Consider the following 22,575-nt stretch of genomic DNA (forward strand, 5'->3'; position numbering starts at 1 on the left):
GGGAGACTGGAGAAGTTTGGGGGCAGGGGGGTCTGAGGCAGAGAGGAAGTGGGAGTTTGTGAGTGTGTGGCAGAGACTGGTCTAATGGGGGTACATTGCGAAAATGGAGCTACGTGGGGGCTTTGGGGGCAGTGAGGTATGTGACAGGGAGGGGTGACTAAAGCTTAGGGTGACAGCGTCTGTGGCAGACACGTAGCGGGAGAGGTGGGGGCGATGATGAGGGAGAATGGGATGGAAGCGTGGGGTCATGGGGAGGGGAAGAAACTGAAAAGATGTAGACATATATATGTGGATGGGGTTTCTGGATGAGAGTAGTTTGGAGGTGATTGGTGTTGGGAAAAGAATAGGGAACATAAGAATTGGGGGGGGGGGATGATGGAAACCTGGAGAGAGTCCAGAGATGTCAGCATGGAGAAAAGGGGAAAGGTGAGGAACCTTAAAAAGGGATTAAGGAGGTGGGGCCAGAGGCATATTCTAGGAGACCTGGGGTGCTGGGTGGGAAAGGAGTGAGGAGACACTGGATGGCTGGATTCTGGAGGTGGGGGGCTTCCAAGAGAACTGAGGAGGGTTTAGACAAAGGTGGATAGAATGGGGTGGGGGCGGCAGGCGAAGTGGGTAAATAAGATTGGAAGGAAATGTAAGATAAACAAGGCCTTTGGTGGCAGTATGGAGGAGGGACGTCAGAGATGGGAAAGACAAGAGTGGAGATGGGAAGGGAAAGCAGTAGAAGGAAATGATGGAAGTGGGAGAGGGCAAACCCCCGTGTAGGGAAGGGATTAATTTATAGGAGTGGGACACCATCTTCAGGCCCTTCTGTCTGGTGGTGTCTCCATTTTCCTTCTCAAACCTGTTTGAAGTCATCACAGACAGTACTCTGGGCCACAGGGAAGGGGTCCGGTGGGGATTAGGCTCAAGGTAGAGCCAAATCCCTAGGTGCCCTAGTTCCCCAATCCCAATCCTTCTACTATGGAGTCAATCCCCACCCTACCCCCAGACCACAGGTTCTTCCTTCAACCCTCCCCGCTCTCCAGGAAGCCAGATTGTCAGCCAGCCAGCCATTTCCAGTCTTCAGCCTGAAGCCAGCACCCCCACCAGTCCACCACCATTGTCTTCTTCTGGGCTGTCTCCCTGGCCCCACACCAAGCAGCAACATCTCCCAGGACAAAGGACACCAAGACACTGGGTGATTTTTGGCAGCTGAGATTGGGAAGGCCAGAGAATGGGAGGGAGGCAGGCTGGGAAACTGGAAGAGCTGGAGCTGGAGCCTGGATTGGGAGCCCTTACTTAGCTCTCCAGATTGAGGGTGGGAGTAGGGCATGTTGGGGCCAAGCCAGCTAGAGGCCAAGGATGGTCCCTGAATGGCAGGATCCCACCCAGGCTTCTGGGAAAGAAGGAGGTTGGATTTGTGGCAACTAAGTGGGTTTTGCTTCATTATTTTCTTGGGCCAGGCTCAACCAAGTTCTGGGACTACCCAAAAGCTCTAACAGATTCTAAAGCACTGGAGAACCTGAGCAAGAAGGCTTCCTTGGCCTAGCAATGAATCACCACTCTTTGTAGCCTCTGAATTGGTTGGCCACACACTTTTCTACCCCATGCCCACCTTTTTTATCCCTAGGGGCCCTCCAGAGACCTGGCCAGCTCCCTGTCCCCCTCTCCCTGGTGATCCCTGCCCTCCCTTCCTCAGTGCCCTAGAATGGCCCCTGCTCCTCCTCCCCACCCCCCCACTCCCCCAGCCCTGCAACTTTGTTCCAAGACTCCTCCTCCTCACTCCCCATTGCATTTCCTCTCCTTCTGCACTTCTCAGTTTAGTCTCCCACTGGGGCCCCGGGCCCAGGCCCTTCCCAGCTCCCTTCTAGGCTGAGCTGCTCTCTCTGTTTTTTAACCACTGAGGGATGGGCTAGGATGGTGACATGCCTGAACCTAAAAGAAAAATTTAACCATAGGTAGGAACAGAAGATAAGGAGAGTCAGAGAAGCCAGGGCCTACCCCCTCCAGTTCCTCCCCGACCTGAGGACCAGGCTCACCATTCGGCTTTGGGGTGCATCACACACACACACCCCACCATCCCACACCCCAGCTCCCTTTATGGCCCAGCCCCCCGCAACCCACTGGTCTCCAGGCAACGGCACAAAGAGAAAGTGGAGAGAGGGGCCTGGGAGGCCCAGACAGAGCTAGCTGTAACCCAATCCCCCCCAGTACCTGGGGGGCAGGGGGGTGCGGGTGGGCATGGCTGCCAGAGAAGGCCACCGAGCAAGGAGGGAGGAAAGGGCAGAGGGTAGGAAATGTGGCTCCAACCAAAACAGTCTTGGTCAGTCCAGGAGTTGGGAGAAGAAAGATGGCTATCGTGGACCCCAGGGAAAAGTACAGTGTGCCCCAAGGGGAATGGAAAGGGGTGCCAGGAGACAGGAGACAAGGAAGGGAAAGATGAGATGCCCACACTGAAATTAAGAGGCATAGAGGAGCGGGGGCAAGCAGCTCTTTGAACTGAAAATGGCTGAAGTGTCAGTGACACAGGAAGAGCAGAGAAAGGAGTCCTGCCCATACAGGATGCAAATCCTCTTCTAGTCCTGGAGCTGGGCACGGTGGCAGAGAGCCCAGGACCAGAACTCAGAGTAGAAACGGTTGAGGAGGCCCACAGAGGGGACAACCTTGAAATTCCTCCCATCCTGCCCCTAGCTCGGGGTGAGTCTGGTGTCCCGCGGAACCTTGCTTCCCTCTAGTGGCCACAGCTCCCCATGTGTAGCCCCTACCTGCTGGGCTCTGCTCTGTATCCCAGCCCTATGAGAGAGGGTCCCCCCCCCCCGTGGGGGCTGGTTCTTGGGCCCCCACGTCAAAGTCAGTCGGGGCTCCACTGGAGCTGAAGAGTGATGGTGGGTCTCCAGCCCCACACGGGGGCCCTACTTGCAGGCCAACCCAGCACTTGTGGTTCCGACTCTCCAGTTTTCCTGGAAGACTCTGTTTCCTCAGACCCTAATCTATGTGCCCTGGTTCCACGCTTTGCTCCCTGGTTCCCCATCTCGCAGGAGGGGATGCCCACGCAGTGCTGCTACAGCCCAGAACGGCCAAGACAGTGTTGGGGAGAGGCCTAGATGGGGGCTGCTCCAGTTCACAGCTTTATCCCCTCTTTGCTCGAGGCCCTACGGGAATCTGAGAACGCTTTGAACCCCTCTTCCTAAAAATGCACACACACAAAATCTTTGACTCTTCTAGGAATTCTCAGACTCCAGGCTGAGGTCCCGGGGCCAGGCTTGCTGCTGAGAAGGCAGGGGCAACAGGGTCCCCCACCTGGCCAGGGAGGGGTAGGCAATGCCATCGTCTTAGCCATACTTGCTCAGCTTCTTCCTCTTTTTGTGTTCTCCCCAGCTCTGCTGTCCAGGTTCACCAACTTCCTGGTGCTCCATCTTCTCTCCCCTCACACGGACTACAGTAAGACTCTTCAGACACAACAACGCACTGTGATTCAGACTTTAATGGTGGTGCTCATTTCCACGCCACAGAGGGGGTGGCAACTGTGGAACCCGGCACAGGGGAGTGAGCCATTGCTCTGGTGCAGCTGGAGGAGGAACAGGGGAGCCGGGGGCTGAGGAGAGAGTTAGGGGGAAGCGTCCCCAGGGAACACAGCCCCGCCTCTGGACCGAGCGGCTTCGGTTAAGGGCTGGTAGACGCAAGGGGGCCGATGGGCAAGGCCCTTTTCTGTCACCCTTCCCGTTCCAGCAAGAGCTCCCAGCCCCAGGCCATCTCCGATCTCCGGCCACGTCACACACACACACACACACACACACACACACACACACACTCACTCACTCACTTCCGGTCAGGCCAGGTTTACACTCCGGAGTTATGGAGATATGATGAATTAATTAAGAGGAATGAACAATAAATAACTGAATAAATAACCCACTAAAGGCCCAGGCCTGGCACGCGCACGCAGCCGGCACGCCCTCCACCTCGGGGCGCCGCTCATGGGCAACACGGAAAACAGGAAAACAGACGCACGGCCCCCCGGACACGCCTCGCCAACCAACCCTGATGCACCTGTCCCAGACCCTGACTGTTCTTCCATGGACTCCCTTGTAATCCTCAGTCCCATGGCCGGTGTTTGAGGAGACAGAATAGAAAGGACAGAGAAGTGGAGAGTGTGGAACCCAGAGAGGGGAGAGCACACAGCAGGGGCTGGACAAGCCAAGGAACAGCGCAGCAGGTCAGCTGGGGGGGGGGCAGGGGGGCAGGGGGGCGGCTGGCAGGGTGAGATGTCACAGAGCAGGACAGGAAGAAAGAGGTTCCAGGAGGATGGGAGAGGGGTTCCAAGTCTCCGGGTAAGGAGAGGGATCACAGCACGCTGGGATTGCGGAAATTATGTCCGGCGAAGCGGGCTTCGTCCCCCAGCTCTTCTTCAATTCTGAGAAAGAGGAGCCAGAGAGGAAAGAGTCAGGGAAGCGGGGAGGATCCTGCTTCTCTTTCCGGGAGGCCCCTATCCTCCAAACCCGTCACACCAGCTGCTTCGATGTCCTGGCCCAAGCGTGGGCATGCCCTGGCGTTCCCACGTGACCTATGGGAGCCCTGGATCAGGCCATCGGTAAAGCCGTCGTTCAAAAACAAGTATTTTCTGGATAGCTACTGTTTTCCAGGCCCTGGGTATCGGAGATGGGATGGTGGGCCAACAGAGCTTTTAACCCTCTGGGCCCTGGGCTCCTATCCCCCAGGTGTCCTCACCTCATGAGCTGGTTGTACTTAGCCAGACGCTCCGAACGGCACGGGGCTCCAGTCTTGATCTGAAACATGCCCAAAGATAAGCAGCTCAGTGGCTGCCCCTTCATCTCCTAAAAGAAAACTTACATTCCTTTGACATTCTCCTGACACCCGCAAACACCCGGAAAGAGAGACCCACCCACCTGACCAGAACCCAATTACACAAAGATCTCCCTTGCACTCACCTGGCCTGTGCACAGCCCCACCACCAGGTCGGCGATGAATGTGTCCTCGGTCTCTCCTGAGCGATGACTCACCATGACCCCCCAGCCATTCTCCTGGGCCAGTTTGCACCTGCAGCCACACACCAGCACTGACCCCCAGCCCCTCACACCAGGCACTCCCTTCCCAGCCCCCACACTGGTCTATGTTGAGAAACACCCGGCACGAAGCTCCCTGGGAGGAGCAAAGGGCATGGGGTGAAGGGGGACAGAGCCAAAAGAGCCGGGAAAGTGATGCAGGTTCCCCGCTCTCTTCAGCATCTGTGCCAGGAGGAGGTTGGGAGCACTTGCCGGAGGTGTCCTGTAGAAACAGGCTGGGTCGGGGACAGCCAGGGGATACTCACGCTTGGATAGCTTCAGTGACCGAACCGATCTGGTTGACCTTGAGCAGCAGACAGTTGCAGGCCTTTTCCTCCACTGCCCGCTCAATACGCTTTGGGTTGGTCACTGTCAGGTCATCACCCACAATCTGGATCCCTACATTGGCTGTGAACTTCGACCAGGCAGCCCAATCATCCTGGTCAAAGGGGTCCTCAATGGAGACCACTAGAAGGAGAGCAGGAGGGGCTGCTGACCCTCCCTGGGGCTCTGCATCAGGCAGGAACACCTCCTGGGTGGACAGATCCCCTGGCTAACTAAGCCTGCCCATCCTTGCTTCCCTGCCTCCAAGATAAGCCTGCCCCAATTCTTATTTCAGTTCTTTCAGAAAACCTACCGGGGGCGCCTGGGTGGCTCAGTAGGTTGAGTGTCCAACTCTTGGTTTCGGCTCAGGTCATGATCTCGGGGTTGTGGGATCGAGTCCTGCGTCAAGCTCCATACTCAGCATGGAGTCTGCTTGGGATTCTTTCCCCCTCCCTCCCCATCTGTTCCCCGCTGCCCCGCCGCCCCCCCCCCCCCCGTGCTCTCTCCCTCTCAAATAAATAAAATCTTGAAAAGAAAGGGAAAAAAGAAAATCTTCCAAAAACCAAGGGTTCACAGTCTTTCTCAAAACTACTTTTGCATTTTCCCACTTTCACTACTGGGAGGCCTTTCCTCAGTGCTATTCTACATCCTATTTATATGCTATTCTGTATTTATATCTACTTTCTCTTGCTCTGTCTCAGGGAAATGGAAACCAGCTTCCTCCATGCAGGGGTCCCAGCCCTCGGTAAGCTTGGAGAGGGTAATTCGGCTCCTCGTCAGCCTTCCTATTCTACTCCCACAGCGCTTGCAGCTCCACTCAGCATCCACAACTTCATCAGTCAAAAACACTGATATGTACAAGTTCCCTGCTGGGCCCCATCACTCTCTCACCATCGCTGCTTCCTTCAAAAGCCCTCCCCGTGATCCCCGTAGCTTTGGAACACATGACTTTAATTAGGACAGAAGTAGATAAAACAGATTCACTATGGGTACCTGCACATTTAAACTACCTACAAAGCTTGTCTCTGCAGGAGGCTCCTCCCCCTGCCCCGCCACCTCCCCGCTCCCCCCTCTCATCCTGATTCTCAGGCTCTTCTTAGACCTCTACCTGGCACCTGAGTCAGCACCCCATATGGTCCAGAGTTGCCCCACACGCCCCTGCCTGCCCCTTGACCCTCGCACTGCCCTCCCTCCCACACCCCTTGTTCTCACCAGGATAGTCCCTGACAAAGTCCTGGTAGAGGGCCCCTAGCTGGTCCCCAGTGATGTATCGGGAAGGATCAGCAGGAGACTTGAAGTCCAAGTCATATTTGCCGTCACGATGAAACTCCGAGGCAGCGACATCCATGCCAATGACAATCTTTTCTGTGTAGCCAGCCTTGTCGATGGCTTCCTTCACCAGCTCCAAGGCTGGGGATGGAATACAGTGAGATTACCAGCAGAAAGGGTGGGCAAAGAGGAAGGAGAGTAAGAAAGAAATTCAGAGGCCAGGTGGAGGGCAGTTGCTGGGGAGAAGCCTGACTACAGTTGCTGGTGGGGTTTTCCCCAGGGCTGGGAAGAGCAGACCATCTTCTAAGAGGGCAGAGGAATGCAATTCTGTTCATAACAGGTTGTTCATAAATAGCTATCATTTATTGACGCCTAACTATGTCACCTAAGTACAATGATGCTAAGAGGTAGATACTGTTATTATTCCCATTTTACAGATAAGAAGGACAAGCACAGAGAAGTTAAGTAAGAAAGATCACCAGCCAGTAACTCTTCAAGTCAAGGTTCAAATAGAGGCAATTTGGCCCCAGAACCTGAACTCTCAGCCACTTCCTGTTATTGTTTTTTTTCTTTTTTCTTTTTTTAAGATTTTTTTTATTTGACAGAGAGAGTACAAGCAGAGGGAGAGAGAGAGAGAAGCAGGCTCCCTGTTCAGCAAGGAGCCCGATGTGGGACTCGATCCCAAGACCCTGGGATCACGACCTGGGCCGAAGGCAGCCGCTCAACCGACTGAGCCACCCAGGCGTCCCCCTGTTATTGTTTTTATTCATCATACAGCTCCTGCCAAGGCAGAGAAAAATTAGGGATCTTAGAGGCCTGAGAGGTTGGGGTGGAAATGGGATTGACTTAGAATAGAATCCCTAGAGTACGGTATATCTCATCAAACTGAGAGTCCTATCAAGTTCAAGTCCAGGATGGATCCTACAAGTCACGTAGACCACTTCCCCGCATTCCCAGGGGCTCCAGTAAGAACGTATAGTTGCTAACAAGGGGCACCTGGGTGGCTCAGTCAGTTAAATGTCTGCCTTCAGCTCAGGTCATGATCTTGGGGTCCTGGGATCGAGCCCCACATCCTCAGGCTCCCTGATCGGCGGGGGAGTCTGCCTCTCCCTTTTCCTCTGCCCCTCCCACTGCTCATGCATATACTCTCTCTCTCTCAAATAAATAAAATCTTAATATATATATAGTGCTAACAAATCTGGCTGGGCAGGTGAAGACTGTCCTCTTAGGCCTGCATGTGAATGTGGCAGGCCTTCTGGGATCCGGTCCCAGTACTGGTACCTCTTTGAGCTAGCTCAAGGGCCTCCCACCCATACTCCTCAGGACCTGGTGAAGTGTGTGGCCCTTCCTGATGTCCCAGGACAGAGCGAGACTTAAAGCAGGGAGTGAGGTTCCCGGTCTCACCCTCACTGTTCTCCAGGATGTTGGGGGCAAAGCCACCTTCATCTCCCACATTGGTGGCATCCTTGCCGTACTTGTCCTTGATGACCCCCTTGAGTGTGTGGTAGACCTCCGCCCCGAGTCGCATGGCATCCCGAAAGCTCTCAGCGCCCACTGGGAGGATCATAAATTCCTGCATGGCCAGCTTATTCCCAGCATGAGAGCCACCATTGATCACGTTGAAGGCCTGGGGGCCACAGGACAGAAAAGTCACAGAGCACTTCCCCCCTCCACCCCCAGGAGCGTTAACCCAAGAGCCCAAATCTGCCCCAGCTTCCCAGACTCAAAGTCTCCTGTCCCCATCCTTTCTCTGTAGCTGCCTCAATGCACTTTCCCCCCATCATTCCTCACAAGGTTTCATGCTCCCCACCCCCCACCCCTGGGAGAGGCCCAGGCAGGGCAGACAAGGCTCACCGGCACGGGCAGGATGAGGTCGGAGTTTCCGGCCAGCTGAGCAATGTGGCGATATAGAGGCAATTCCCTCTCGGCCGCCCCTGCCTTACACACGGCCAGGGACACACCCAGGATGGCATTGGCCCCAAACTTGGCTGGGAGATGATAGAGGAAGGCACTGAGCAAAAATTTCCCCCATCTGTTCGAGCCCTGGCCTCTACCTGTACTCCCCAAAAGGAGCCAGTAAAGGAGACCCCCTCCTCCCTCTCCACTCCTGCAACACCTCATCAGTGCTCTCCTGAAAATAGCAGGGACACGCATGCACACACGCACGACATGATGGGAAAGGGCAGAGAGCTCCACTTATTTCTAAACATCCTGAGACCATAGACTATCTCTCTTGCCAGATCACCCTCTTCGTGCTGCAAAGTTCTTCCTTCTGTCTATCTAATGTCACTCCCTCCCCTGCAGTTAAATTCATCTTCTCTTATTCTGGCTCTGGGAGGGGAACGGAAGATGGGCTAAGTCCCGACAGTCCTTCCTAAGGAAGCCCCCACGGCACTCCATGCTGTCTGCTCCACGCGTCCTCCCCCTCCCGCCTCCCCACGTTCTCCCAGACCCGGCTTACATTTGTTCTCAGTCCCATCGAGCTCCAGCATCAGGTTGTCCAGCTTCTCCTGCTCCACCACAGAGAGACCCTGTGGGCAGAGCCGCCATCACCACAGGCAGAGGCTGGGCCTCAGGGCAGAGGGCCCCACCCAATTCCCACACAGGGTCCCCTTTGGCCAGGGTTCCTGGGAGAGCAGCCGGTCTGGATGAGGGGACCTGAACCCCATGGGAGCAGGGGGCAGTAAAGGAGTCTTCCCTTGGTAACCATGATTCCCAAGAGGTGGACCTTTCTCCCTTTGCTCCCTCCTCCCCTAATCCAGGATTCCTTCCAGGACCCTGGTCCTGCCCACCAGCACCCCTGCCCACCCGCCCCCTCCCGGCCCCCAGCAAAGAGTGGGCCTCACTGAGCTGATGAGGGCAGGAGCGATGGTGGTGTTGATGTGGTCCACTGCCTTCAGGACACCTGGGGAGAGGCAGGGAGGCCAGACAGGGTGAGGGTGGAAGGCGCCAGAAGTGGGGGGCATGCAAGAAGGGGGCTGAGGACTGGTGTAAGGTATGAGTATAAAGCTGAGGGATGGGAGTGCCTGGAAAAGAGAAAGGGCCTCACCTTTGCCTAAGTAACGCTGTTTGTCCCCATCCCTCAGCTCCAGGGCCTCATAGATACCAGTGGAGGCTCCACTGGGCACCGCAGCCCGGAAAAGACCTGGAAGAGGAACATGAAATAAGGAGGGGCATAGAAGGATACTACAGGGCCAGGGATTCCTTCAGCCTTCCCGCTCCAAACTGCCTGCCACAACCAGTCCCATCCCCACAGTGCTCTCTAACACACACACACACACACACACACACACACACACACACACACACACACAGATGCCCAGGCAGTGGCCTCCTCATGCGCCCAGCTGAGGTCCCACATACACAACGAGGAACCCACACACATGAAGCTACGCAGGCAGCACACACATGCACACATGCACGCAGGTGCACACACAGACGTGCAGAGGCACGGTGTAGCCCATACACTAAAATAGGACACAGAGATTGGCCTATCCTGGCTCCCCTGGACAAAGAGGACCCAACCCCCATAATCCAGGCTTGGAAGCCTGGCCCAGCACCCCATCCCCACTGGGAATGAAGGCAGCTGCCCCTCCCGGGCCAGGGGAAAGCCCGCCCGAGGGCTGTGGGAAGCCCCCTGCCCTGCTCGCTACCTTTGGCAGTGTGGAGATCCACCTCCACCGTGGGATTCCCACGGGAGTCCAGAATCTCCCGGGCCCAGATCTTCTCTATCGACATGATGGCTGAGATCTTGGGTGGAAGGGAAGGAAGGAGAAAGATAAGAGGTTTAGAGAGGCGGAGCCTGATCAGTGGGAGGGGCTAGAGGCTGGGAGCGATGGGAAAGAGGTTACTGCAGTGGGTGGGGGTTGGGGAGGAGGTGGCTGCAGTCCTGGCTTTAGAAGGGATCCCCCCACCCCACGGGGAGAGAAGGTCAATGCAGTGAGGAAGGGGAGGTCACTGCAGTGGGGGGAAGGGGAGGATCAAAAGGTGAGAAGGGAGGACACCGCAGTGAGGAGGGAGGGGCACCGGCAGAGGTTGCGTTGCCCCCCCCCCTCAGTAGCTCCGGCAGCTGACTGGTGGGGTTTCCCCAGATCTCAGAGTATAATGGCTCAGACTTGCATTTCTCCTTGGAGCCAAGAAGAGGATGGGCTGTCTGGGCAGCTGGGGCCTCTCCTCCGGAGCCCCCATCCCACGCCAACTTAACACCCCAACCCCCACTCCAAGGTCCCAGTTCCTCTCCCAAACATACGTCCCTCCTCTTCCCAAGAGATGTACAGTAGAGAAGTCTGGGGCGAGGGTCCTGGGGAAGCCCTCAGTCCCTGGGGGTTGAGCGGGGAGGGAGAAGAGATCTGGGGGGAGAGGGAAGGCTGGGCCCATGCTCCCCGCCCCCCCCGCCCCCCCGCTTCTAGACAAATTCTCCCCTACTCCCATCCCTCCCCCGTGCAGCCGCGGGAGGTAATGTAAAAGGAGAGAGGCAATGTGGGGGAGGAGTGGGAAAGAAGGGAGTCTAGAAGTCTAGGGATGCTGAGGAATGGGAAGAGAAGACATTTCCCCAGATGCAAAGCCAGGGGACGTGCCAGGATAAAAATGCACCGCTGGGGGAGACCCCGAACTTAACATCGACAGAACCCGAGGCGAAGAGGGGCGTGGGGAGAGGGTCAGGCAAGGGTAGAGAAAGGCGCAGTTAGAGAGAAACAGGTGCGGAGAGACCTGGCGCCCCAATGAGGAGGGGGCGACAGCCAGAAACCGAGAGGAGCGGTCCCAGAAGGCCGGGGAGGGAGGGTGCCCGGGGGAGGTGCGGATGACGGAGCAGGTGCGCAGCGCCGGGGGGCGAGGGATGCGCGCAGGCCGGGGGAGAGGGCGGGGGGCGCGGCGGCTAGGGGAGGGGGCCGGAGGGGCGCAGGGGCCGGCCGGGGCTTCACCTCGGGGCTGCAGACTCAGCCTGTGGCGGCGGCGGCAGCGGCGGCGGCGGCGGAGCAGAGAGAGCGGGAGTGGTGGCGGCGGCGGCGGCGGCTGCGGCTCCCTGGCGGCGGGTGGGGGGCGGGGGGCGGGCGGGGGGAGGCGCCGATAGGGCCGGGCGGGCGCATGTGACCCGGAGCCCCCGATGAGTCAGGAGCCTCCGGCGGAGGAGCACGTAGGAGCGCGGGTGGGGGGCCGATGGGGGGGTAGGGGAGTGGGGGGGGCCGGGAGGAGAGCGATGGGGGAGGGGCTGGGGGCGACCCAGGACCTGAGGCCCGGCACCCACGCGCGCTCACACCCACGCCCCGCTCCCCTGGAAAGTAACAGGCACAGCCTCACACCAGTGAAGCCCATGACAGACTTGGACTCTCACAACCCCGATCAGACACAAGAGTATCAAAATGTCTCTTTATTTGAAAACCAAACTGTTCCTAACACACCCAGCCGCCTCCGCAGCTCTTCGGCAGCCAACTCTGCAAGCATCCTCTGGGCCCATCCGGGCCTGATTCCCCTACACCTGCCTGAGGGCGCCCCCCCACCAGCGCGCGCGCGGGCGCGCGCGCGCACACACACACACACACACACACAGGTTCCAGGCAGGGCTCAGGCCCACCCAGACGCTGCCCAGGTGCCCATCACAGAGCCTGGGCGGCAGGCAGGCTGTGATGAATTCCCAGGTCTGGGGCAAGAGAAGGCATGCTCTGACTCAGGATGAGGGATGTGAATGTGGCAGCACCACTACCTGGAAGTCTTCTCAGGTCTTGGGGCCAGTGTCTTTGATCTCCTGGAGGAAGAGGGCAGAAGTAAAGCCCCTGGACATTATTGCATTCCCCTTACTGCCTGTGCCCCCATCCAGAGTGCCCAGCTGCCACACTCCCCTGGGCTGGTCTCCCCAGTCTTCTCTTTCTGCCTTATCCTGCCCTCCTTTCTTCCCCCCACCCGTTTCCCGTTATTTTTAGCTTCAGATTTTTAGTGCAAGATCTTCCTCCCCTGCCTCCTCTTCTAGGCCCTGCTTCCATCCTCAACCACCTCCTCCACCCTCCACCCCCACCTCCCACACCACACCCCAGACCTGTCCTTTCCAGCTGATCTTCACCGCGTTTCGCCCTACGCCAGCATCTCTGCCTGCCACCCCAATTCTCCTCCTTAGTTTTCCTCTCCTAATGTATTCTCCTAAGCCTTTTCTCAGCTCCTCCCAGGCCCTTCTGGTCCTTTCTCCTCACCCTGAGACACCCCCTGACTCCTAAGCCCAGTGTCTCCAAGGGTTCTCCTCGCCGTATCCCTTCCTCAGCCACCTCCTCCTAGAGCAAATTCTCTTGCCCCATCTGACAGACCCTTGGCCTCCTCTTCCTGCTTCTCTGTCAGCTTCCTTACTGTCCCCAGAGGCTTGAAGAGCTACATGGATGGCAGCTCCAGTTCGGAGTCGTGCTCAGCCTCAGCCTCCTGCTCCTGGGTCTCCTTCAACCTCTGACGGATCTCATCAGCCTCGGCCCGCTCTTCCTCCTCGTAGAAATCTTTATCCAGGCGCTCGAGGTGTGCTATCTGCACCAGGGCCTCCTGGCGGTAGTCATTCTCATCTGTGCACGGGTTGTCCAACAGCACCAAGGCTCGCAGCTTGGGCAGGTCCCGAAGCTTGGCTAGCTCCCCAAGGTGGGTCACCATGTTGCCCCTGCCAGGTGTGGTCAGGAGGGATTCACACAGGGGAATAATGGGCTTTGGGGGCCCCACTTCCAGGAAGAAGGCCCCTGGGGGAATCTCCTGCTGGGTTCCAGTTTCACTGCCTCTGTGGATTGGCTTGCTCGGCACAGCCATATAGCCTAGCCGAGCCAGGGCGGTCCAACCCTACTCCAGTCCTGCCTCTGGCCTTCCAGGGCACCGTGAGGGCCACAGTCTGTTCTGTAACATGCTGGTCGTATTTCTCCTTTTGGAGCAACAAAGCTAGGTCACCAACCCTGTCGTGTAGCTGGAGAGAAGGGGGGAATCCCCCTTGCAGGGTCAAACTTCTTATGTGTCAGTCGTACCTAATCAAAGGTTAGAAAGGACCACCCAGGCCAGTGCAGAAGGAACTGGGATCTGAGCTCATGGAGGTGGGTGCTAGGTTGGTGCTCCCCCCAGGAAGGAGCCTAGAGCTAGGGATGGTCTGGGGCCTCCTGGCCTGAAGAACAAGCTTCATCTAATGTGCTTCATTGTATAGTATGTTTCTTTTCAGGTTCTTGCCTCATGCCTTTGAAATCAGGTTTAATTGTTTCCGCCTTAGCCTCAGTGGAGGTGACTAAACCTCACATAGAGTTTCTCACTGAGAGCACTCCATGCACTTTGTGCTGGACTGTCCTGTGCATTTCCCGGGGGTGGGGGGTGGGGGCTTAGCATCTTTGGCCCCAGAGGCATTTCCCAGTCATTGAGAAACTTCTCCCCACCCTTACTTCCAAACAACCCCAGTTAGTAGCCATTGAGGAGCGTCTATTATCTCTGTCTAGACCATTAATAGGAAAAGAGCACCACCACCCCAACCCTACCAGACTAACAAGGAAGAACTAATTAGCAAGAGATTTCTCCAGGAGCCATGGCAGGAATTGGGAGCTCCAAGGTGCAACCATCTCTCCCTACTTGGAGGTTGTCTTTCCATTACCAGCTTTGAGGATTTGGCCATGTTGACTAAGGAGGCAGTTACCTTACATCTTGCTTAAAGAAACAAGCATAAAATCCTCCATCAGACAAGGGTTGCTGAAAGAAAATATCCCCCCCTCCCCCATCAATCCCCACTGCCTTTCAATCTAGAGATTTTCTTTCAAATACTCTTCTCTCCTCAAATATGAGCACATCTTGCATTTTTAAATCAGTAAAGAAGCCATCCCTTACAGGTGGGGCTCAGGAGAAGAGAGGCAGGAAATGGGAAGGGAAATGGGGGTCCAGGAGATGGAGAAGGGCAGAGGAAATTTACATGGAATAGGACCAAGAAAAGAGAATTGGAGCCAGACTGTGAGTCCCTTGAGAACAGGGACCAACTCTGATTCCTCTAGATATTCCCAAAATACAGCACCAAGCCTGGCACCTAGCACATTCTCAATAACTGTGGATTGAGTGAATAAAGATTCAGGGGCCCCAGGCTATATACAGTAAGGAAAGGAGGGGTAAAGATCAGGATGGAGGATGAAGGGAGCGTCTAGGAACAGACTAGGATTGGGGGTTTGGGGCCAGGGAAGAACATGGGGTCAGAAGCTGCTCCTGGTCCAGGGTAGGGACAACGTAGGATGTGGAAGGGTGCATACCTCAGGTTGAGATACTGCAGCGATGTCATTTCCTTGGAGAAGCCACTCAGAGTTTCAATCTGATTGTCTCGAAGATGCAAGGTAGTGAGATTGCTTAGGTGCTCCAAGCCCTCCACCTTCTTCAGCATGTTCTGGGCCTAGCCCCCAGGGTACAGCACATAGATCAGGAGAAGGTAGCAGGGACAGGGAAGAGAAGTCAGAGATGCAGGAAACATAAGAGTGGAGACAGAGGGTGCAGGAGGAGAGTGGAGGTGGGGAGAGATGGGTGTAGACAGTAAAGAAGTCTAGGAGAAGCTACCAGTCCAGAGAAAGGTCAACAGGAACCCCCTGCTGCTCATCCTACCAAAGCCACCGCTGATTCAGGAGGAGATGATTCAACCCACCCGAGGCCCATAAGCCCCCACTGCTCCACTAAGGAGAAATGGCTTCAGCACCATCCTAGAATGAAGAAGCTCAAGAGCCAAAAAGACTTAACATTCAAGTGGCTTCCTTAGCCTGATATCTGTCCCTCATTTACAGCAAATTATGCTACTACCTGTATCAAAGCAAATTCTCTCTATTCCCATGTATTATGTATTATCAGTCCTGCGAGGTAGGAAGGGCTCAATAAATGATACTAAATGCTCATGATGATGATGAGGTTAGTAGCTGCCCTCTTCCCCGCACCAACCACCCTCTAACCCAGTGAGCTACCAGGAAGAGGTTCTTCAGCTTAGGAAGGTTGATTCCCAGGGTGCTGTCCAGCTGGTTCCCCCGAAGCTCCAGTGTGTGCAGGCTGATCAGCTTTTGGGGGTCCAGACCGGTCACCCTGCGGATGCGGTTCCCTGAGGAGCAGGAGGGTGGTAAGAGCTCAAAGGCTACTCCAAATGTTCAACAGTAGAGCCTGAATGTCGGGAGTCTCTGCATCATCCTCTCACTCTAATGCGAGGTGGCGATGAGGGACAGCTAGAGACTTGACACCTCTGGGGCCCTGGGAGTCCAAGGGCCAAATGGACATGTCCGTCCAAGCCTTTGAGGAGTGAATGAAGAGTGCCCAGCATCCAACATGCTTAACTCCTTCTCCTCCCTCAAATCTTTGCTCGGATGTCAGCTTCTCACCGATGCTTGTCCTAACCAACCTGTTTGAAGTTACCACCTGTGCCTCTACCTAGTCCCTTTATCCTAATCTGTTTTCCACAGCACAGATCTCCTCTTCACATCGTACATAAATTTACTTATTTATTATGTCTATTGGTAGCTGTCTGTCTCCCCTGAAGAGAATGTAAGCTACATGAGACTAGGGATTTTGTTTTGTTCAGTGCTACCTCTCCATCCAGCACATAGAAATGTCATAATGAATCATAGGGACTGTCTGAATGAATGACTGAATGAATGAATGAATGGAGATCTCTGTGTGGCACAGCCAAAGACCACACTGCCCATTCTGTTGCTCCAAGCTAAGAAGGAGAGAATCTTGTGTAACCTGACCTAAGGACCCACCTTTGAGATCCAGGCTGCCCAGACGAGGGTGAGAGATGCCCTCAGTGTCAGTGATCTGGTTATAGGCAAAACTGGCAATCTGCAGGTAGGGCAGTTCATTCAGGTGGGCGCTCCGCAGATTGTTGCCATCAGCCTTGAGCCAGAGCAGGTGGGTAAGGTAATTGAGTGGGGACAAGTCTGTCAGGTGGTTCTCAGAAACATCCACATAGCGCAGATGGATGTAGGACCGCAACAAGTAGATGTCTGTCAGATCCCTAGGAGATGGCAGAGGCCAGAGGTAGGGTTAAGAATCCAGCAAGTAGGGGCACCCGGGTGGCTCAGTCAGTTAAGCAGCTGCCTTCGGCTCGGGTCGTGATCCCAGGGTCCTGGGATCGAGCCCCAAGTTGGGCTCCCGGCTCAACAGAGAGCCTGCTTCTCCCTCTCCCTCTCCCTGCCTGCCTCTCTGCCTACTTGTGCTCTATCTCTATCTCTCTGTCAAATAAATTAAAAAAAAAAAGAAAAAAAAGAACCCAGCAAGGACTTTTAGAGATGCTAAAGCAGAGGGCAATGTGGAGATGGCTTGTAATGGAGAGAAGAATGGGTGACTGATGGGAGTGGTGAGGAAGGGGGAGAGAAGGTAGGTGGGTTCTTCACAGGGAGCAGGGACTTCCGTCTGCGGAAGCTGAGAACTGACCCTCTGAAGGACAAGAGGAGGAGTCCAGTAGGAATCCCCCTGACAGACCCTCATAGGCTCCAGTTCCCCAGGCCAGCTCTGATGCAGGGAATCACAGGCCTCCTGAAAAGTAAATTCTATCCTTCCCTCCACTGGCCAAGGTAAGAGAGATCCAAACTCCCCGCGGCAACAGCCAGGCATGAGGGTGAGAGAGGAGATTGGGCCCTACAACCTCAGCCCTCTTCTGGTCCCCCATAAGCGCACCTCTCTTTAACCTCCAGCTTGACATAAGCGTGAGCCAGTCCATTGCCCGTCTTACAGAGCAAAGAAAGTCCTTCCTTCATCATGTCCTCCGTGAGGGGGCTGGGCATCCACTGCAAGAATAAGTGGAGTCAGGCATCCCTTTCCTGCCCAACCCCCTCCCTTAGCCTTAGGACCCCACTGTTTCCATGCTCTCACTTCCTCTGAGTACTCTTCTCCCTCCTTCCTGTAGTTCTCCCACTCCTCTGTCTCCTTCTCATCATCTTCCTTTTCCAGATCATCCTGGTCTGGCTCGAAGTCTTCCAGCTCTTCATCTGACATCTTTCTTCCCTGCTGAAGGCTCTGGAGTGAGAGATCAAGCTCAGTGACCCTCCCAAAAAAGAATGTGTCCTCAGCTCTGGCCAACCCTCAGCTCCCTCGCCTCCATCGACAGGGTACCCTTCCCATCACCCCTGACCTCTTCCCAACCGCGCTTCCCTCCTTAGCCCTGTGAGCATCTCATTTTGACTCCCAGCCTCCACTTCTGACGTCCCACCAAGGACCTCTCTCCCTTCAGGATGCCTTCCCAGGCCTTTCCTGCCCTTCACAGGGGCTCCAACGGTCTTCTAGCAGCTCCGCCTCCCTGCAGGTCTTCCCACCTCCCCCTTCAGCCACGTTCTCCTACCAACCTCCTACACCCCTCCCCTCCCCGCCATCCCTAACCCCTGCTCCACTCATTTCTTCCCCCCTTCCCACCCTGTCTAGTCCCATTTCCCCGTCCCCTCTGGGGCACCAGACTGACGCCGTCTCCAACCCACCCACCCAATCCTTCGCAACGGGGCGCAGACCCTGGTTCTGCTCTACTAAAAATGAGGTTCCGGAGAGGGTCTTGGCCCCGACAGGGAAAGAGTGTTTTGGAAGAGGGGAAAGGCGCAAGGAGGCGTTGTGTACTGCTGTTATGGCAACGAGGGGGCGGGACACTTGGCTGCTTCTGCGGCGCAACCGCTGAGGGGGGCCGCGAGGAGACCGCGACAAACTGACGCGACAATCCGCCTCGGAGAAGCGGACCCCTAGTGTCCCCGTAAGGAGGCCAGCTTCCCAATCCTAGTAAGTAAGTGCGTTAACTGGCCACGGGCCAAAGGCAGTGGGTGGGGCTTGGAACTCCGCAGTGGGGAGGGGAGATGGGTGGGGCTAGGCGGAAGTCACTCAAAACGTTAAAGGGACCGCACATCCTTAAAGCCAAAGTATTGGGACTTCAGAAGAAACATGCTCTGAAGCTGAAGGAGGATGAGGAGCAAGAAATACCAAGGTATGCGGTCTGGTTTCTACCCCCACCCCAGCCTTGCACTTAGCTGACCTCTGGAAGGTGACTTGGTGGAGTGGAAGGAGCCCAGGCCAATGTATCTTAAGACCTGGGTTGGAGGCTTGGCAGATCTGCAGTGTACAAACAAATTACCTGAGACTCTACTTTCTCGTCTGTAAAATAGGCTTAGCTACACCAACTGACGGGTTTCGAGTATGTGTGTAATCTATGCTAATACACTGTAAATTGCTAAACCCAGTTTGGAACATTTCCCTTTTCCTCATATCCTGGACTGGTTTGATGCAAACCTTTTAGGGGCTAGTAAGGGAGAACATCCAACAAGTGCCCACTGAAAATACTCCTCATCCAACGTTGTTATGTAGACAAGAAGACCTGATTGAGCCATACCCAGGCACTCCTGACTTGCAGAAGGAGATGGAAAAGAAGTTAAGATTCAACAAGTATTTCCGGACAGTTTGTGCCAGATACTGTGTGAGATGCCTTCACAAGTGATTTAATGTTCACACCAGTCCTGTGGGGAGATAGATATTTGAAAGAAGAGGAAATTAAGGCTCAGGGCAGTTAATATTTATGACACAATTCCTGCCAGGAGAGAGATAGTACCAAATCTTATGGGATCTAGTATAAATAAAACAGGCAACAAGGTAAGATACCATGATTAATTATGAAATTGTGTGTTACAGACCTTATATAACATGCAAAGTGATCCGATGGAAGATGTGGCGGGCTGGAAATCAGGACCTGTTACCTCCTGCCCTGTCCAGCTTGGATAATACAGTTACTAGGCAAATCTGGTCGCTTGATGTCATGGAACTAGCAGGGGATGCAGAGGCAGAGACACCAGGTTCAAAACCCACTCTACCGTTTAATCGCAATGTGTTCCTCGGCAGGTTATATAATTTTCCTGAGGTTTAATTTTCACATTTGTGAAATGGGGATAAAGACATCCACTTCCATAAGAATTCTTAGAAGGTTAAAAGAGACAATGTGGGTAAATTGCCTCACACTTAGTTGACCTTCAGTCAGGATCTCCCTGCCCCTCCCCACCTCTTGCCTGTTTCCCCGGTTCTGGGATTGCCATGAGGAATAAGAAAGAAAATGTGAAGGTTAGAAATGGGAGGCCAATGAACCGGACTGTATTGTTGGAGTGGGAAAGGAAAATTCCAGGTGGTTTGATGTAACCAGAGGGAAAGGCTGTGATTTTCCTTGGCCCAGAAGAAAGAAGAAGACATATTAGGTGGGAAGAAAAGACATGACAGAAGGATTAGGGAAGTATCATTGAGCCTACTTTTATTAAGGGCTTACTCTGTGCCAGGCTGTAAGTGCTGGGCACTCAAGAACAGTAAAACAGTTCCTATCATCTGGAGCCTCACAATCCACTGACAGGGTTAAGTAAACGAGTAATTCAATATAATGAGACAGATGTTATACTAATGATACCCGACACTTGCCTAGCTTTTACTGAGTGTCAGGGGATAATTTTATAGTACACGTATCTAGATAATATCATATATTCAGGGCAGAGATTCCAGACAGAGGAAGCACCTTTGGTAAGGTCTGGACGAGAGAGAGCCCAATCAGTACCTGTGCAAAGAAAATAGATAGTTCGGGGCACCTGGGTGTCTCAGTGGGTTAAGCAGCTGACTATTGATTTCGACTCAGGTCATGATCTCAGGGTCGTGGGATCGAGCCCTGTTGGGCTCCGCACTCAGTGTGGAGTTTCCTTGTCCCTCTCCCTCTGCTCCTCCCCCTGCTCTCTTTCTCAAATAAATAAATACATAAATAAAATGTTAAAAAGAAAGAAAGTAGGTAGTTCTGCTGGATGGAACAGTAGGTGCACTTAGGGGAATGAGGTGGGAGCCGCAAACAGAGCTGATCACACTAAGGAATCTGGACTTTATCCTAAAAACTGGGAGGAACCACTAGAGGTTTTATTTTGTGTTTCGTTGACAAGGACTGAATCTACCCTGTGTAATGATAGCTAGATACTCCATGTCATCTCTGATGACATCCTTCCCTCTAGAATGGTCTAGATAGAATCTCCTGGAATTATAAAAGTAATATTTAATTAAACTTAAAATGCAATAGAGAAGTGTATATAGAGAAACATACAAGTTCATGAACTCAGCATCACTCTCATTTATGAGTAAAGATACAGATTTTTGGGAGTGTGGGTGGCCCAGTCAATTAAGCATCTGCCTTTGGCTCAGGTCATGATCCCAGGACCCTGGGATCAAGCCCCACATGGGGCTCCTTGCTCAGCGGGGAGCCTGCTTTTCCCTTTCCTGCTCCCCCTGCTTGTGCTCTGTCCCTCACCCTGTCAAATAAATAAAATAAAATAAATTTTAAAAAGATACAGATTTTTATTTTTATTTTTTATATTTTTTATTTTATTTTATTTTTTTAAAGATTTTATCCATTTATTTGACAGAAAGAGAGAGCACAAGCAGGGGGGAGTGGCAGGCGGAGGGACAGGGAAAAGCAGGAAGCCGGATGTGGGACTCCATCCCAGGATCCTGGGACCATGACCTGAGCTGAAGGCAGATGCTTAACGGACTGAGCCACCCAGGCGCCCCAAGGTATAGATTTTTTAAAAACAAAAATGCCGGGGTACTTCTTCCTCTCCCACTCCCCCCTGCCTGTGTTCCCTCTCTCGCAGTGTCTCTGTCAAATAAATAAATAAAAATCTTAAAAAAAACACACAAAAAACCAAAAATGCTATCAATCATACACACTGCTCACCAACTGGATTATTTTCATTTAATAATATGTCTTGGACATCTTTCATATCACTAAACATAGACCTACCTCTTTCTTTTTGATAGTTGTCTAGCCTTCCATTATATGGCTATATGGTAATTTTTAACTGTTCCCTATTGATGGATATTAACCTTAAAAAATTGTCAACAGTGGGGCACCTGGCTGGCTCAGTCAGTAAAGCATGAGACTCTTGATCTCAGGGTTGTGAGTTCGAGCCCCACATTGGGTGTAGAGTTTACTTTGAAAAAATCGTTTCAAATCGTTTTTCATGTTCCTGCAAAGTCATTAATTTTTTAATTGATTTTTAGGAGCTCTTTATTAAAGATTTGGAGATTAACTGTGGCAAAAACTGCTAGTTGCCTACCTGATATTCAGTCTACCCTTCTTCCTTACTAACGGAACTGTTTTTGAATAGTGTTATTTTATTTTTTTAAAAGATTTTATTTACCTCTGCTCCTGGCAACCACTAATTTACTCCCTGTCTCTATAGATTTGCCTATTTGGCATATTTTATATAAGCGAAATCATATAACGCATGATCCTTTATGACTACCTTCTTTCACCTTAGCATCATATTTTCTTTTTTTTAAGATTTTATTTATTTGACAGCGAGAGAGGGAACACAAGCAGAGGGGAGCGGGAGAGGGAGAAGCAGGCTTCCTGCTGAGCAGGGAGCCTGATGTGGGGCTCCATGTGGGGCTCGATCCCAGGACCCCGGGATCATGACCTGAGCTAACAACTGAGCCACCCAGGTGCCCCGCCTTAGCATCATATTTTCAAGGTTCATCTAATTGTAGCATCTATCAGTACTTCGTCCCTTTTGGTTGCTGAGCAATGTTCCATTGTATGGTTTATGCCACATTTTATTTTATTCATCAGTTGATGGATATTTGGGTTGTTTCCATTTTTTGGCTATTATGAGTAATGCTGCTGTGAACATTCATGTACAAATTTTTGTGTGGCCATATGTTTTCATTTCTCTTGCTTACATACCCAATTAATATCAATACAAAAATAATACTCTTAGTATCAAAATACTGAATTCTTGGGGCACCTGGGTGGCTCAGTTGTTAAGCATCTGCCTTTGGCTCAGGTCATGATCCCAGAGTCCTGGGATCGAGCCCCCCATCGTGCTCCCTGCTCCATGGGGAGTCTGCTTCTCCCTCTCCAACTCCCCCTGCTTGTGTTCCCTCTCTTGCTGTCTCTCTCTCTGTCAAATAAATAAATAAAATCTTTAAAAATATATATTGA

General features: G+C 53.4%; 2 protein-coding genes and 1 long non-coding RNA gene across 4 annotated transcripts; 1 reads left to right on the forward strand and 2 right to left on the reverse strand.

The window, feature by feature from the left end:
- The first annotated feature begins 324 nt into the window (after positions 1-324).
- Positions 325-3,503, forward strand: LOC123844012 (uncharacterized). Its single transcript, XR_006790686.3, has 3 exons — positions 325-426; positions 1,032-1,183; positions 3,364-3,503. It is a non-coding gene; the product is annotated as an uncharacterized LOC123844012 (long non-coding RNA).
- ENO2 (enolase 2) lies at positions 3,452-11,703 on the reverse strand. 2 transcript variants are annotated; one of them, XM_064591633.1, is made up of 12 exons: positions 11,564-11,703; positions 10,295-10,391; positions 9,691-9,786; positions 9,488-9,546; positions 9,103-9,172; positions 8,496-8,629; positions 8,046-8,268; positions 6,585-6,782; positions 5,315-5,516; positions 4,935-5,043; positions 4,714-4,820; positions 3,452-4,399 (listed from the first exon to the last, which is right to left on the reverse strand). In XM_064591633.1, exons 2-12 carry the CDS (start codon positions 10,377-10,379, stop codon positions 4,330-4,332), a joined length of 1,353 nt encoding a protein of 450 aa, XP_064447703.1. In that variant the 5' UTR covers positions 10,380-10,391; positions 11,564-11,703; the 3' UTR covers positions 3,452-4,329. The 2 variants fall into 2 exon arrangements, with proteins under 2 accessions (XP_064447703.1, XP_045729896.1); XM_045873940.3 differs by having other exon boundaries at positions 4,714-4,772; positions 11,564-11,702.
- An 896-nt stretch (positions 11,704-12,599) lies between these two features.
- LRRC23 (leucine rich repeat containing 23) lies at positions 12,600-19,152 on the reverse strand. Its single transcript, XM_045869819.2, has 7 exons — positions 18,852-19,152; positions 17,460-17,603; positions 17,265-17,374; positions 16,349-16,602; positions 15,563-15,693; positions 14,870-15,006; positions 12,600-13,269 (listed from the first exon to the last, which is right to left on the reverse strand). The coding sequence occupies exons 2-7, from the start codon at positions 17,580-17,582 to the stop codon at positions 12,996-12,998; spliced, it is 1,029 nt and encodes a 342-aa protein (XP_045725775.1). The 5' UTR covers positions 17,583-17,603; positions 18,852-19,152; the 3' UTR covers positions 12,600-12,995.
- Positions 19,153-22,575: the final 3,423 nt, after the last annotated feature.

Source organism: Mirounga angustirostris, unplaced genomic scaffold (genome assembly GCF_029215605.1).
Source record: "Mirounga angustirostris isolate CCGP_5_RB_7025 unplaced genomic scaffold, mMirAng1.0.hap1 SCAF_5, whole genome shotgun sequence".
NCBI classification, from domain to species: Eukaryota; Metazoa; Chordata; class Mammalia; order Carnivora; family Phocidae; genus Mirounga; species Mirounga angustirostris.

Excerpts from the sequence above, each read along its gene's own strand:
- ENO2 (XM_064591633.1), bottom strand. The coding sequence starts at position 10,379 with ATGTCGATAGAGAAGATCTGGGCCCGGGAGATTCTGGACTCCCGTGGG. Across the intron at positions 9,547-9,690 it reads ACAGCGTTACTTAGGCAAAG|GTGTCCTGAAGGCAGTGGAC; the intron begins GTGAGGCCCTTT and ends GCCTCTCCCCAG. Across the intron at positions 9,173-9,487 it reads CTCCTGCCCTCATCAGCTCA|GGTCTCTCTGTGGTGGAGCA; the intron begins GTGAGGCCCACT and ends CTCTGCCCACAG.
- LRRC23 (XM_045869819.2), bottom strand. The coding sequence starts at position 17,582 with ATGTCAGATGAAGAGCTGGAAGACTTCGAGCCAGACCAGGATGATCTG. Across the intron at positions 15,694-16,348 it reads GGGCAGCCTGGATCTCAAAG|GGAACCGCATCCGCAGGGTG; the intron begins GTGGGTCCTTAG and ends CCTGCTCCTCAG. Across the intron at positions 15,007-15,562 it reads AGCTGAAGAACCTCTTCCTG|GCCCAGAACATGCTGAAGAA; the intron begins GTAGCTCACTGG and ends CCTGGGGGCTAG.